Below are 16,636 nucleotides of genomic sequence, written 5' to 3'. Positions count from 1 at the left end.
GGTCAAAGGTGGGATCATCTCTGGGTGGGCACTGTGCATTATCGTTGTAATGCAAAAATTTAAGGATTAACTCAAAACGAGTCCGGGTCATGGCCATACGGTAAAGTGGGGTGCTGTACAGAACATCTGTACTCCAATATTGCCTAATTTCTGGCTTTTTTACTATGCCCATATGAAACACCAGACCCCAAAACGTCATCATCTCTACTGCATCTACAGGGGTCCACCTAGCAAATGATGACGTGGGGTTTTGAGCAATAAACTGCTGGGCATATAAATTAGTTTGGTCCACCATTAAATTTATAAAATCATCAGAGAAAAATAATTTGAAAAAGTCAATTTCTCTGAGACCTGTGGAATCAAATTGGATTCCTGGGATGGCCAAAAACTCAGGAACCTGGGGCTCAAAATTGTCTGGTGGTGGGGTCCATACGAGATCAATTATTGGGGGGGGGGTCTCAGCTACTCTACGGGGGCGTCTTTGAGGGGGTCCCTCATCACTAGAGGAGGAAGAGGAGCTTAAGATGAATCCTTCAAATTCCCCGCTTGCCTCACTGGCTGTGTCAGAGTCAGAGGCAAGCATGGCATATGCCTCCTCCGCTGAATACATTCTTCTGGATGACTGGGATGACATTTGGGATGCCATTTTTATTTTTGTGTTTCTGGTAGTGAAATGTTTCAACACGTGTATAGTGTAGGGGGGGTACAAACTTTATTTCAACACGGGGGGTATGTAGTGTGTAGTGTGTATGTAGTGCAGGAAAAAAAAATACTTTATACAGGAATTTGATCCCAATAAAAAAAAAAAAAAATTGAAGGGGTTAAAAAAAAAAAAAAAAGGTCCTGCGCCAAAAATTGAGCACAGATGTTAGTCAGTAACGTCCGTCACTGAACAGCGCTCAAAGGCAACAGGAATTTGATCAAAAAAAAAAAAAAATAGATCAACCCTGTGCCGAAAAAGCTGATCAGTGATGTACGTCACTGATCAGCGCACAGTGGCCACAGGACACCCACAAAATCACAGTGTGTGTAAAAAAAAAAATTAAAAAAAGACCCCACAGCACCCTCAAAAAAAAAAAAAAGGTGATCAGTGATGCGACACTGATTACCAGTGAGGGGCAGCAGGTGCACAACCTTTGGTGCAACTGACAGTGCAACTGGCAGCAACTGACAGGTATATATATATATAAAAAAAAAAAACCCTGCACCCCCAAAAAGTTGCTGATCAGCACAGATATACTGATCAGCACAAAAGGGGGGGTAGCAGACACAAAATATAGCACTCTCTATCACTCTCTGTCACTATCTCTCTCTATCTCTCTATCTCTCACTATCTATCACTCTATGACACTGCAGCAGCAGCACTGACAGTTATATATATAAAAAAAAACCTGCACCCCCAAAAAGGGGGGGTAGCAGACACAAAATATAGCACTCTCTATCACTATCTCTCTCTATCTCTCACTATCTATCACTATCTATCACTATCTATCACTCTATGACACTGCAGCAGCAGCACTGACAGTTATATATATAAAAAAAAAACCTGCACCCCCAAAAAGGGGGGGTAGCAGACACAAAATATAGCACACTCTGTCACTATCTCTCTCTATCTCTCTCTATCTATCTATCTATCTATCTATCTATAACTCTATCACACTGCAGCAGCAGCAGGAAGTCACAAGAAGTCAGATCCAGGAAGCATCCAGCACGCTACAAGCAGTGATCAGGTGATCAGGTAAGTATTTTGCAAGGATCAGGTCAGTATATCACGGCAGATAGGTACGGTGACCGCACTGCACGCAATTCCAGACCGGAATGGCGTCTGCAGTGCAGTCACCGTTAGTTTAAATCACCCTCCATGGCTGTGATTGGTCCGTCGGTCCTGCGAACCAATCACGGCCTTTGGGGGCGGGTTGGGTGAGGTGGGGTGACACCAGTACCTTACACCAAACTTTTGTTAATGACACCTTCATTCCTTATCTCCCATGTAGACCACATTTGTTAAATCTCTTTCCAATATTTGACTTGGGTAAGTGGATCTAAATTGTGGTCTACAGATAATTTATTGAACCAGAATCACACTTAATTGCAGATGAACTGGACTTTTCTCCATATGTATATAAACTGTTGTCCTGTGAAATGACTGACGTGGAATTCTTTTTACATTGCCTAGAAATCCACCCAGACACATCCACATCAGTAATACTTCTTGTGAGAGTTTCTGAAAGATTTTGATGCATCTCCAATGACCTTTGTTTCCACTGACCTATATGGGAAAAACCTAATCTAGACCATATTTTAGTGTTTAGTTGGGCCCCTCCATTAATTTGCTAAACATTCCACATGCATTGTTGCACCTGCTAAAAACTGTAATTAAAACCATGGGGTTCCTCAATTCTCCACCGCAGGAAACCATATTTCTGCTGATTTCTGTTGAGTTAATGATTACAAAGAGGGATGTGTTATGTCTTAGATGAGGTCACCTTAATCCAGTGATTGCATTTAAATGAGGATTTGATATCTGTATCCTGAAAATAAAAAAAGTTCTCAAAAACTTTCAAAGTGTATCTTAGGGATGTACACGCAGTGCTGAGGTGTCTGATTTGGGTACATGTGAGCAGCAAAACTGGGTGTGTTCCAGGTATTGACTACAGGGGCTGAGCACATGGCTCACCCTGGCTCTGGTTGGAAGATGATTGCTTGCATAGGCCAATAGCAGTCATTTGCTGTCTACATTCACCAACAGCCACATCCATCAAAAGTCTAAAGGCCTACATATATCTAGCTGCTGTTTCTCCGATTCCCGACCTAACTGTAACCACCGATCAACCGCCATTGATGACCCGGGAAAATTCTTCATGGTAAAAATCCTACCATTTTTTTTGTTGGAACTGGTGTCAAATTTAATACTGGGAAATTTAGATTTTTTTTACCTGTTGAGATTTCCTTGTAACTTGTATTTAGGCTACAGGTAACATTACGGTATATGGTTCAGCTACACACAAGTAAAGCAGACATGATGTGGTCCTGCAAACAGGGCAGCCGAGAAGTATGCAGGGACCCGGTAATATTTTGGGGGTGTGGTCTAATCGCGGGAGGCGTGGTCACCATCCTCGACTAGGCCACGCCCCCAAATGTTTAGGGGTGATAAACACTCTAAAGTCGTTATGTAGAGGTGTGTGCTGCTGCTGCCCGGGAAGGACGGGGGGGGGGAGGGGGAGGGGGTTTTGTCAGACCCGAGCCCGGGTAATTAGTGCTGGAAAAGGGTTTCGGATTTTTTCATTTCATTGTATGGGAGTGGAACTGAAAGCCCATGTCTAGGGAGACCTCTCTGGGACTGGCGGGAAAAGCCGTAAGAGTACTCTTACCATTTTTTAACAAAAATAGTGGTAATAAGAGATTTTCTATAGCAAACTGTCCTTGTTACCGCTTCTCAGGAAATAGATCCCTATTTGTGGCTGAAGTTTACATGTTGCCTCCACATGTGAGATAAAGTTTATAAAATTTGAATTTTTTTTTTGCACCATCTTGAAAAGTAACTAAATAAGAAAATATCTATGAGGAAAATGGCATATTGTTAGGACGTAGATGTAAAGCAGGGATAGGGATCCTTCAGCCCTCCAGCTGTGGTCAAACTACACATCCCAGCATTCCCTGCTACAAATTTGCTATGTGGCCATGCTAGAACTGTTGCAGGGCATGCTGGGATGTGTAGTTCAACAACAGCTGGATGGCCGAAGTTTCCCCATCCTTGATATAAAGGAAAGAAAAAATATATTACCGATTTTAAGTGTCCCATTCTTGAGGAAAATGTTTTTTGTCTTCAGATCTCGATGCATAACGAATCTGAAAGAAAAGAAACACAAAACTTCAGTTACATCTGAGGCCCGCCCCACGACCGGCAGCCACATTAATTTGTGGGTCCGTGGATGGGGAGGGGCTAAATGACGCGATTCGTGTCATTTAGCCCCACCCCCTCCAGGCGGACCCGCGAAATTCGGAAATTTATACCGCGGGGAAGGGGGGAAGCAGGGGCTGTGGCCACAATGCGGAAAACTTGCCCACCTTCCCGGGGGGCCGGGAGGGGGGACACGATTTGCGGGACCCTCCCGGCCATTCGGGGTATGCTTGAAAACAGGAAGTGATCGGTCAGACAAATTGTTTAAATAATTCTGATATAACAAATTGATCAAAGCATTTTTTTTTTCTGTTTTCCTGCATTTGGGAGGATTTTTTTGATTGTCATATGCTCCCATACATTTCCAGGTTTTTGTTCCCACCAGATAGATCAGACAGAAAATCTGTATGTGTGTACGCACCTTTAATCTGTCAATCTCCTTGGGGGAGATTCAGAAAACATGCAGTGTTGGTGATGCTTGGAATGGGTTTCAAAACCTCTAAGAGGGAAATTAGGAATACTGTTTATATTTCACACCTCTCATGAAGATAGTTGACCCCGAGAAGTAGTTGGATGAACCATTCCATGATATGTCCTTCGGTGAATGCCAGACCCCGGTCTCTCTGCTGCTGGATACGGCAGTGCAGGTCTCCACCCTGAGAAATACAACAAGAAGTTTGCTATCACTATTTTTTAGTACAACCTCTGACTAAAATGTTTGCAGTCGGACAAGGCCGAGAATGGAACTCAGGGCCTGATTTAGGGCAAGGGGGGACTAGGATGATGCAAATCAATGCTAATCATATCACCCAGCCCAGGACTGGGCTGGCCATCTGGCACTTCTGGTAAATGCCAGAAGGGCCGATGGCCAGGTGGGCCGATTAGCCATCTCCTCCCTTGAGCGGCGCTCAACGCGGCTTTAAGTATATGGCCGCCGGCCTCCTGCATTGAGGACCTGTCTAAACAGTGCAGGAGGCCGCTACTGATAGTACAGAGGGCAGAGCTGTGGGCATTATGTGTAATGGGCATTACGGTGTGTCCAATAATGTGTAATGCCTCCTTTTTTCTTTGCCTCCTTCCCATGAGACCACACCCCCTTTTTTCTGCGCGGCATCGCTGCGCAAGGGTCCCGCCTACTCCGGGTCAAAATGCCAGGGCCAATTTCTGGTCCTTTGGGACTGTCCACTTCCCAACTAAAGGGGGTTGCTTGGACATTGGATGGTCCAATTTGGGGACTGGCCAACCCTGTCCAGATGCTGGGAGAGCTCCTCTAAATAAGGTAAAGTTGTCATGGATGTTCAAATATACTCAGAACACCTCAATTTTAGGAACCACATTTTTAAGCATAGATTTGGGCATACTTACCTACTTTTGAAAACTAGTTTCAGGGAGACTATAGTTGGTAGTATAATTTTGCAAAATGCTGCATTGAGGGGGCGTGTCATGCTCCACCCAAAGGGCGTGTCTGGTTCAATATATGGAGAGATTGTGAAAAGAGATTGTGAAAGTGGCACCTAGAAGCATGGGTGTGTACTGCTACATCTGAGAGGGATCTTTTAATATGGATTATATACAAATGTAGATGAGCCGCAAAGCAGTTAGTAAGATCTACTATACTTGGCAAAGTGCTGGGAAATGGCGCTGATGATTCAATGTAAATGTATCTATCTCTCATTCCTTTTTCCCCAAAAATGTAACAGTGTAATGTGGGCTAGGTGACATGAGGGAGATTGCTAGACTAATGAGGGAGAGAGGGAGATTGCTGCTATTTCAGGGAGACTCCTGCAGAATGCAGGAGGGCAGCGGCGCTATAGTTACAAACCCCCCCCAATCCCCCGCAGACTTACCTATCTTGCTGGTCCCGACGGCTCCGTTCTTTTGCTGAGGACCACCACAAAATGGCTGCCCCCATATAGCACACAGTTCTCTGAAACTGACTGCTGTATGGGGGCGGCCATTTTGTGGTGGTCCTCAGCAGAAGAACGGAGCCGCCGGGACCAGTACGGTAGGTAAGGCTGTAGGGGATTGGGGGGGGGGGTTTGCATGGGCGGCGGGGCGGAGGGGTAGGGGTGCTTGGCGGGGCGGCGGCAGCGCCCCCCCCCCTAACGGCGCTAAATGTAGCTACGCCACTGCAGGAGGGTAGGCTACTATGATGTAACAGTGTAATGTGGGCTAGGTGACATGAGGGAGATTGCTAGACTAATGAGGGAGAGAGGGAGATTTCTGCTATTTCAGGGAGTCTCCTGCAGAATGAGGGTAGGCAACTATGGATTTGGGACGTAACACACGTCATACTGTGCAGGAGGCTTGGGGGTAAATTTACTAAGATGGGAGTTCTATTGAATGTTTCCCATAGCAACCAATCAGGTTCTACTTATTTATCCCCTGTAGTCCATTCAGACATTTCAAAACGCATTCAAATATGTGATAGCAAAAAGATACAAGTATGACTATAATATTATTTTATGTTTCCATTGTAAATGTGCTCCTAGTCTGCTCGAAGTTGCTGTAGCACCGAGCGAGGTGTGAATATACGTATGTTTTGTCAAACACTCATTTCGCTTGGAAGGATTCTGTCTGGAAAACATTTTCAAAGAAATCAATAACAAGCTGCAAGCGAGAGGAACTTTATGTAGAATCAGGAGGGGAATTGTGCAGAACCCACAGGTCTGAGCATTATCCAAGGCTGGTTGAGAGTACATTGTGCCCTAAGGTGAGGAATCAATCCCTAAAGACCCCTGTGAATGGGATTGTGCTACTTTGAGTTTTAGTTTTAAATGTCCAATAAAAGACCTAAAAATAAAACTACAGTCCCAGATGTTGGTAAAAACCCATCTTCCTACTGTATTTTACAATTACAAAGGGAAAATTAGAAGCAAGCATATTATACATAAACATTGTACGGGCGATGTATCAAGCCTGGAGAGAGAAGTATCGGAGAAGTTGTCTTGTATTTTCTAGCCTTTGCCAGCCCTCGTTACCAGGCCCGCAGCACTGTCTACATGATGATGGTTGCACATCTGTGCTGCTGTGGGAAGAGGAGCCACCAGCATGATGAGAGGAGGGTGAAAGGACCAGTGGAGGCTCCAGAGGAGGGGCTGCAGCTGCATAGGTCAAAATTCAAATAGGGGAGAAACACCACCTGCCAGGTAGTCCATTTTGAATGACAGTTGGTGGCAGTGGGTGGGGCACCCTTATTTGAATTTTGAAATGTGCTGCAGCCTCCCCCCTCTGGAGCCGCCACTGTATGGAAACCATGCACATGTGGACACCGATGGAATATCTGTGGCTGCTAGCAAGAGGAGATTGAATAGGACAGTGAGAATGAGCTGTATGGGAGGAGCTACATGAGGGGAGATAAGATGCAATGGGGAGCCACATGAGGGGAGAATAGCTGCATGGGAGGAGCCACATGAGGGGAGAAGAGCTGCATGGGAGGAGCCACATGAGGGGAGATAAGATGCATGGGAGGAGCCACATGGGATGAGATTAGATGCATGGGGGAGCCACATGAGGGGAGATAAGATGGATGGAAGGAGCCACATGAGGGGAGAAGAGCTGCATGGGAGGAGCCACATGAGGGGAGAAGAGCTGCATGGGAGGAGCCACATGAGGGGAGATAAGATGCATGGGAGGAGCCACATGGGATGAGATTAGATGCATGGGGGAGCCACATGTGGGGAGATTAGATGCATGGAGGAGCCACATATGGGGAGATTAAATGCATGGGGGAGCCACAAAAGGAAAGATAAGATGCGTGGAGGAGCCATATGAGGGTAGATAAGCTGCATGGGAGGAGTCACATGAGGGGAGATAAGCAGCATGGGAGGAGCCACAAAGGGGAAATAGCTGCATGGGAGGAGCCACATGAGGATAGATATGGTGCATGGGAGGGGCCACATGAGGAAAGATAAGCTAGATGGGAGGGGCCACATGAGGAAAGATAAGCTGGATGGGACGAGCCACATTAGTGGAGATAAGCTGCATAGGGGACATAGGCGAATCTAGAAATATGGTAATGGGTGGTCCCAGAACACACACCATGTCTTTTCGCGCGGCTTTGCTGCGCGCGAAAAAGGGGTGTGGCCTAATTTCAGGGGGTGTGGCTTAATAGGGCAAGTCACTCCCCGATTTTTGCTGCAGAACCCCTTGAGGAGGTATACTGTTGCAGTGTCCTGCTTTTCTAGAGTTTCTGCAGCAGCCATTATAATCCTAGTTATAATAGCAATAAAAGTAAATATGGCCACTTTTAAAAAAAAATGGCAATTCCCACAGACAGCTTTGCTGGTAATTGGATAGCCTTGTGTTTATGCAAACCTCCCTCAGTCGGAGTCAGGAGACGGGACCGCCGCCGCTGCGTGATCCCTGCTGGCTGCGCTGCAATGTCACACGCTCTAGCCGCAGTCCATGTGGAAGAGGGCGTGCTGTTGGCTGCAACCGGCTGCTGCTGTGGCGCAGGAGGACAGAGCACCGCGTAGGGTGCACTGCTCACGCTCCACAAAGGATCATGGGAGGACCTGCGTGCAATCGGGCATGCGCGCAGCCCTCCCGTCCTGTGGCCATGTTTGATTACTGTTTAAAAACATGTAGGCAGCAGTGCAGCGGCACTTAATAAATAATTAAAGGAAAAGACGCCAGGCAGTCTAATGGGTGGTCCGGTGCACCCCCGGACCACCCCCTAGATTCACCTATGATAGGGGAGCCACATGAGGGGAGAGAATCTGCATGGGAGGATCCACAGGAGGGGACAGAAGATGCATGGGAGGATCCACATGAGGGGAGAGAAGATGCATGGGAGGAGCCACATGAGGGGAGAGAAGATGCATGGGAGGAGCCACAGGAGGGGAGAGAAGATGCATGGGAGGAGCCACAGGAGGAGAGAGAAGATGCATGGGAGCCACATGAGGGGAGAGAAGATGCATAGGAGCCACATGAGGGGAGAGAAGATGCATGGGAGCCACATGAGGGGAGAGAAGATGCATGGGAGCCACATGAGGGGAGAGAAGATGCATGGGAGCCACATGAGGGGAGAGAAGATGCATAGGAGCCACATGAGGGGAGAGAAGATGCATGGGAGCCGCATGAGGGGAGAGAAGATGCATGGGAGGAGCCACAGGAGGAGAGAGAAGATGCACGGGAGGAGAGAGCTTTTCTATTTTAGATGGGATGTTGCTATAAGCAACCAATCAGATACAATCTATTATCTTTTAGGAGGTGCTAAATAAATAAGTAGATTCTGATTGGTTGCCCATAGCAACATGTGAAATAGAACTCCCATCTTAGTTCATTTTCCCCGTTGTCTCCCAATGTAAACACTAAATGATGCAGCTCCTGTTCTTACAAAAAATCTATGTCCACGCCTCCATGTTTGTTCCCACCTTTTCTCACTGCGAGTTACCCCACCCCTGTATGTCCTCACCAGCCCCTCACATTCTCACACCTCCCGTTCCTGTGTGTACCCTGCAGGACACCATAATGCAGTTAGCGAGTGATGAACACTCACCATCACTGCCATCAGAAATGATGGGGCCCTGGACTGTCTAAAAAGGCAGGGCCCCCGTGTGTGTGTGGAGAGAGAGAGAGAAAGAAAGAAAGAAAGAAAGAGAGAGAGAGAGAGAGAGAGAGAGAGAGAGAGAGAGAGAGAGTGAAGGGTATAGGAGGAAATGGAAGAGGCAGGGTGAGAGAGAATGAATAGGGGAAATTGGAGAGTGTGTGACAAAGAGTGAGAAACAGAAGAAAGGGTACTTGTGAGTTATCCGGGCGTCCTATTTTTAAATCGGGTCGGATCGGGACATCGCATCGCATCGCATGCGACCATCGGATGCGATGCGATGCGATGACCCGATTTTTCCATAGGAATCAATGTTAAAATGGACTGAGTCCATTTTAACATGGAATTCAATGGGAAAAAGGGGTCCTTTTCATACCCCTACTATCCAAGTGGGCATGGAGTTGGATATAAACCTGTGGCGAGCGTAGCGAGCCACCGAGCCCGAAGCGTGGCGAGCGTAGCGAGCCCCGCGAGGGGACACGGAATACCGTTCGCTCGCCACGCTTCGGGCTCGGTGGCTCGCTACGCTCGCCACAGGTTTATATCCAACTCCATGCCCACTTGGATAGTAGGGGTATGAAAAGGACCCCTTTTTCCCATTGAATTCCATGTTAAAATGGACTCAGTCCATTTTAACATTGATTCCTATGGAAAAATCGGGTCATCGCATCCGATGGTCGCATGCGATGCGATGCGATGCGATGCGATATCGCATCGCATCGCATCTGATTGTATGCCTTAACTTAAGGCATACAATCAAAAAATCGGACGCCCAGATAACTCACAAGTACCGAAGAAAGAGAGGGAAAGGAGAAATTGGGAGAGAGAGAGGGGGGAGCAACATAGGGATCAGCTTGAACAAAAATACTTAATACAAGAAAAGTACTCACTGTGGTGGGGGCTGACAGGGAAATCCTTGCTGCAATGTTGCTTGCTGGGTCCTCCTCCTCCCCTCATCCGCACAGGCAGTGAGTGCAGTGTGCAGTGTGCTGTGCACCATCTCCATGCACCACAGTGACGCCTCCTGACTCCTGAGCAGCAGCTCTCACTAGTGAGAACTGCTTCAGGCATCAATTAGTCTTGGCTGCTCTGGCCCGGACAGCTGGGGCTGCTGGGACATGTAGTTTTTTAAAGTGTCTGGCTGCCAGATACTTATAAAAAAAAACTACATGTCCCAGCAGCCCCTGCTGTCCGGGACCAGACCCAGAGTCTGCCTGCAGTTGAGCCGATACGCACACCAGGGGGACAGAAAGCAGGTACAGAAAGCAGGGACATCACCGATGGATAGCTGGTAAGGAGATATTCAATGTTAATAGTTGTAGGACCAGGTCAGGGCCCCCTTCTCTCTCAGGGCCCGGGACTCCAGACCCCACAGATCCCCCCTGTTGGCGGGCTAGTGAACACATGTATCTGCGGCAGGATGACACCCCACCCCCCCATCCGCCCACGCGGTCGCGTTGTACCTCGCAGTATTCTGTAACAATGCAGAAGTCGCTATTCTCCAGGAAGCTCCCAAGAAACTGGACAATTAATGTATGGCGGAGGCTGCCCAGGAGCTTGGCCTCTCTCGCTGAGGGAAGCGTGGCATCTGCCTTCACATTGTCACAGGGAATTCTCTTGATGACTTTCCTAAAAAAATAAAAAAAATAAAAATAAAACAAGACAGTAATGAGGGATGAAAGCTACATATGAGGGCAAGTGTTCCATATCACAGACATACACACCACAGAGCCTTGATGCTGAGCATGCGCAAGTGCAATGGCTGCGGCTAATGCAAGCATGATTGTGGTCGGCCCACACTGTGTTCTTCCTACCACAGCTGCCACCGACATGTATGTATGCATGGTGTAGGGCCAGGGCAGTACAGCATAATTGCCTACCTCAAGTGTCTCCTCTTTGGGAGAAGCCCAAAGAGGTGGCTCTCTGCAGCTTTCCCAGGAGACGGGGTTATCATCATTAAGCCCCACCCCTTTCCTGTAATTGTCATGATTCGAGGCTCTTCAGGGAGGGGGTGGTACTAAATGACACAATTTGCTTAATTTTAGCCCCGCCCACTCCCCTAAGAGCTGTGAATGTCGATATTTGACCGGCAGAGAGAGGGGGCTGATGTGGGGGCCCCTCTAAAATTTGGTGGCTTGGCAACCCTTCTGGGGAGGCTGGGAACGCTTCCCGATTTTCTGGACCCTTACAGTGATTCTGGTAGGGTAGGTAAGTATGCAGTAGAGAGCCTGGTCAGGCCCCGGTACTTTTCAGGGGGCTTGGTCTAATCATGGGAGGCGTGGTCATGTACCCTTATAGTAAAATACAGGGGGGGGGGGGGGGGGGGCACTTTAAGCACCTCCCTGTCCACACTGCAGCCAGGACACAGCAGCAGCATGTACTGGTTGACAACAAGAGCTGCTGCTGCCAGGTACTGGGGCTCCAATGGAACCCATCATCAGGTCCCAGGTAATTAGTACCCCCGCTCTGGGCACCACTGTGCAGGGCATGTTTATTCTGCAATTGCGTTTTGCAGCACTGTCCCCTGATAGTTGCCTGTGCTTTTGCATACACTGCCCGTTACCTCTCCTATACGGCCTCTTCCTGTCATTCATTCTGCGACCGATTCCCATCTACAGATTTGCAGCTTTGTATATGCAATGCAGCATGGCAATTGCAGCACAGCGGGATTGCTACTCACTAGCTTTCTAATAGAGAGTGATGGCATTGAGCATAAATGTACCTTGTTGGATGTGCCATTATGCATGCATCGACGATAACTGCATCTGAATCAGGCCCACTGTGTACTTGTAAACCTTTATAGACTATCTTGTGCAATTAAAGTCTAGAAGAGTCAAGGTGACATTCGTCAGTTCACGTTAGGCATGATTGGAAATTTGCACCCAATTCAGTAGCCAAATACCCCAAAAATGTCTAACTATTGCAGAACCGAGGCAGGGCCCCTCCTGTCATACTCCAGTATGCCACAGAGTTTTCACTATAAAACCTATATCCAAAATACAATATTGTAAATATCTTCTGTGTATTATTTTAAGCATTTTTATATTCAAAACAATGGAGGTGAGGCAGTGCCTCCTCGCCTTCCCTGACCACAGGGTCCTGACGAAGCTCATTAGCCAAGCGTACGCGGACCGTACACTTTGTGGTTTACCCCCCCGCTCCCCTCCCCACTGAAATGTATATTTTGATCTGTCTAGCTTAAATACCAGTGCGAGTGCGAACGGTCTCTGTGCAGTGGGTAACGTCCCACACTGCGACCTCGGTACTCCGGCACACAGTCTGACTACACAGTAACTCAATACAGAGCACCGTGGTTCCTCACCTATCCGGCGGCTGCAATACTCGGCGATATATCTGGTTTCTGGGCACACGCTGATACCACAATCAGACGCAGTATCGGAACCTCTGTAATTACATCTGCCATTATACACTTGTGCTTACTGAATGAATACCAGTAACACAATCTATCTGTGTGTACCATATCTCCACCGGGTGGGGGTTATAGTTGGGAATTATCTCAACACAGCAGGTTAACTTAAATTTTAAGGGTAACTTAAGTAATATCGGACCGACTACTAAACGTATTAGCCACTTCTTTTGAACATAATCAATTGAGACCGCTCTTTAGCATTTCTTAAAAATCACTATTAAATTGAAATACATACATTTATTGGGAGTGTGGGGGTCCACGTTGTGAGGGTAGTGGTATCCTTTTTATTATATGTCAATGTCTTTATGTCTTTGTGCCTTTTATTTTGCTACATTTTACTATTAAACTAATAAAGGTTACATTTTAATATCCAACTCTCTTTTGGTGCACCACACAGAGACACTCTTCTGTTCTCTTGACTTTCTCCCATCTCTGATCTCACCAAATTGCCAGCCTATACTGCTGCATCTTGTATCATGCCCACATGTACCAGAGCCAGAACTCAGTTGGATGCAGAACTCAAAAGTGACCCAAGGCGGGGCTCAGTTCAATTCAGGACCCCAAAGTGACCCAAGGCGGGGCTCAGTTCAATTCAGGACCCCAAAGTGACCCGAGGCGGGGCTCAGTTCAATTCAGGACCCCCAAAGTGACCCGAGGTGGGGTTCAATTCCGGACCCCTAAAGTGACCCAAGGCGGGGCTCAGTTCTATTCAGTACCCCAAAGTGACCCGAGGCGGGGCTCAGTTCAATTCAGGACCCCCAAAGTGACCCGAGACGGGGCTCAGTTCAATTCAGGACCCCCAAAGTGACCCGAGTCGGAGCTCAGTTCTATTCAGTACCCCCAAAGTGAACCAAGGCGGGGCTCAGTTCAATTTAGGACCCCCAAAGTGACCCGAGGTGGGGCTCAGTTCAATTCAGGACCCCCAAAGTGACCCGAGGCGGGTCTCCGTTCAATTCAGGACCCCCAAAATGACCGGAGGCGGGGCTCAGTTCAATTCAGGACCCCCAAAGTGACCAGAGGCGGGGCTCAGTTCAATTCAGGACCCCCAAAGTGACCAGAGGTGGGGCTCAGTTCTCTTCAGTACCCCAAAGTGACCCGAGGCGGGGCTCAGTTCAATTCAGGACCCCCAAAGTAACCCGAGGCGGGGCTCAGTTCAATTCAGGACCCCCAAAGTGAACCAAGGCGGGGCTCAGTTCTATTCAGTACCCCAAAGTTCAGGTGTGTTCAGTTTCCCGCAAAACTGAACCACTCATCCCGTAAGCTGGACATATACTTATGCGTTTTAATGCCCAATTCACCCAACTCTGACAGATCGGGCCGAGAAATCTGGTAAAATGTGCCCAAATCGTATCTGCATAACCTCTGATTCTGATCTGATACGCAATACTGTGCGCATCAGATCGGATCTGGTGATCGCAAGTGCTGCATGTAAGATTCTCATATCCGGCAGCACTCGCTGGAGGCGTTGCATATGATACATTGGTGGCCAAGGTATCGCATGCGCGTCTGCATGCCATACCTGAGATTAGTGTATGGGAGCCTTAAGATAGATAGAGATGCTCTATCCATGGAGGAACAATGGGGGTAATTCAGACCTGCTCGCTAGGCTGCATATATTCATTGCCTAGCAAGCAGGAAAACAAACACACGCCCCCCTCCCCACGCTACTATGCAAGTGATTGTGTATGCTTGGAGACGGGGCCAAAATCTTGACCTGTACGACCAAATCTGAATCGGCCCCAATATGCCGTCAAATGCACCTTTTATATGAAACAACGTTCGTATTTGCTTTTATACACATTACGCGGGTGACTGAAGCAATAAATAAAGGGTTAACAAGTGAACAGTAATATCCAATTCTCCTACATGGGATGTGTTGTTAATTATTTCATGTCCTGCACTAAATGTAATTAAGGGAAAAAAGCCTCATTCTCTGCCGGTGTGTTCCAGGATGGAGAAGTAATTGAAGCTGACAAGTCCCCCTAATTGACAAAATGAAACGCTTAAGCTGTCATATTGCCCTTCCCTAAGAAGCCGAATGTGTGATAGCGCTGGCAGATAAGCTAGAGACCAGCGTCTAACTGACCGCACCATGGAGATCACCGAGCAGACCACTCATCCACCTATATTCAAATGTAAAAGGTCTATTTCCTGTGTTTTAAGCATTTCTCGTACCTCTCACATTCTCCGGGCTTTTTAAAACGAATCATTTATTTATGAGATTTGATTATGAAGAAGTGTGTTCTTCTTTCTTCCCTTAGTAATACTTCCTTTTACATAAATGTTAAATTATTATTATTATAGTTTGGAAACAATAATTGCATTCTGAAGTTTAGAAGGAAATTGTATTGTGCAGCATGGCCGGAAATCATAAATAAGGTCCTGGCTGGGACAATACCAGGGACTGTTTTTCAACAACGCATCTATGGTATAAGCGGGCTACTGTCTGCCCAATGCAAGCCAAGCTGGAGGAGAAGACGCATGATGTTCACACCAAGAGATACAGCAGGGGGTGGGCACGGACCCTTGAAGATCAGAGGGTGGGCACTCAGCACTCTCGCAACAGCAGGCTCTGGATTAAAGTGTCAAAACAGACAGTCAATAGGTCGATACGAACAATGTCGAGACAATCAGAAGGTCGATCTTATAATGGTCAACACAAGGTCAACATGAGTTTTTCAACAAATGAACATGTCCCGGATAGCTGGTGAAATAAAAAATAAAGCAAGTCCTAGATGGCTGTGGACCTGGACACCGGAGATGCAGAGTAATGTTCCGGGTGACCTACAGGATATGAAGGCACAAAGGAGGCAGATTGCTGGGGCCAGCCAGTCCCCAGGTGCAGCCTCGAACTGCCCGACAAGGCCGGAAGGTCACAGACTAGAAGGTAAGAAGGTAGTGGGTCATTCAGTTGACACAAGCATTAGGTCAACAAAGGTTGACTTAAAAAATGTTGGCATGAGTTTTTCATGTTTTTTGGGGTGTCTATGATGACTTGCGTCAACATGGACACCGTATAAGTGAACAGCTTCACTTGCCATGCTTCTGGTACGGTGCCTCGCAATTATATTCTTACTCTATGCCCACTTGGATAGTAAAGTATGAAAAAAAAAAAAAACACTTTTTTTTTCATGTCGACCTTTTCCATGTTGACCTAATACTTGTTTTGACCTAATGACCATGTCGACCTAATGCATGTTGGCCTACTTTATGTGTCGACCTAGTGACTGTTGTCCTATAGTGGTTGACCTAATGCTTATAGTCCTAGTGACCGCGTGCCAACTAGAAAAGGTGGAACATGTTATACAGACTTCAGGTAGAGTGACACCTAGAGGCCAGGAGGAGGAACTGCATTTGTGACGCAAACCTTGGTGTGATCACCCCCTCACTTTCAAAGAAACCCTGTACCTAGCGAACAGGTAAGCACCGCCCCACCAAACACCCGCCCCCCCTCCCCACCACCTGAATTCCCTCGCTAGCACGCGGCCGCCTGGGCGAAAAATCATTCAATGGTCCCTCACAATCTTATTACTTTTTTCCCCGTTCGCAGATAAAAGTCAGTCTAGAGATGGTCGAAGTCGGGGTGGTAGGAATTGCCATGTGATGTCAGCTACCCACCCCAAGCAGGAATCGCCATGTCTGCATTCCCATGGGCAGCGGTTTTATGGAGACACCCATAAACAGTCTTCCGTCCATATCATTTACATGGGGCCATTATTGCTGTACTTCAACAGAAAAGCTTATTTCTAGGTGC

At 47.3% G+C, this 16,636-nt stretch overlaps 1 protein-coding gene across 4 annotated transcripts in view; it reads right to left on the bottom strand.

Annotated features, from left to right (window-relative positions):
• Positions 1 to 16,636, bottom strand: part of LOC146046400 (serine/threonine-protein kinase Nek11-like) — a 243,622-nt gene that overhangs the window by 167,886 nt on the left and 59,100 nt on the right. For all 4 annotated transcript variants that reach the window (XM_083165682.1, XM_083165683.1, XM_083165684.1 and 1 more), the window contains exons 3-5: positions 10,916 to 11,081; positions 4,439 to 4,557; positions 3,785 to 3,849 (exon numbers count right to left, since the gene is read on the bottom strand). In XM_083165682.1, the coding sequence (XP_083021808.1) occupies positions 3,785 to 3,849; positions 4,439 to 4,557; positions 10,916 to 11,081 (350 nt within the window). The remainder of the gene's footprint in view (positions 1 to 3,784; positions 3,850 to 4,438; positions 4,558 to 10,915; positions 11,082 to 16,636) is intronic.

This window comes from Crinia signifera, chromosome 11 (genome assembly GCF_055691185.1).
Source record: "Crinia signifera chromosome 11, ASM5569118v1, whole genome shotgun sequence".
In the NCBI taxonomy this organism is placed as follows: Eukaryota; Metazoa; Chordata; class Amphibia; order Anura; family Myobatrachidae; genus Crinia; species Crinia signifera.
The sequence above is the reverse complement of the archived record's forward strand: the minus strand, read 5'-3'. Positions and strand labels throughout refer to the sequence as shown.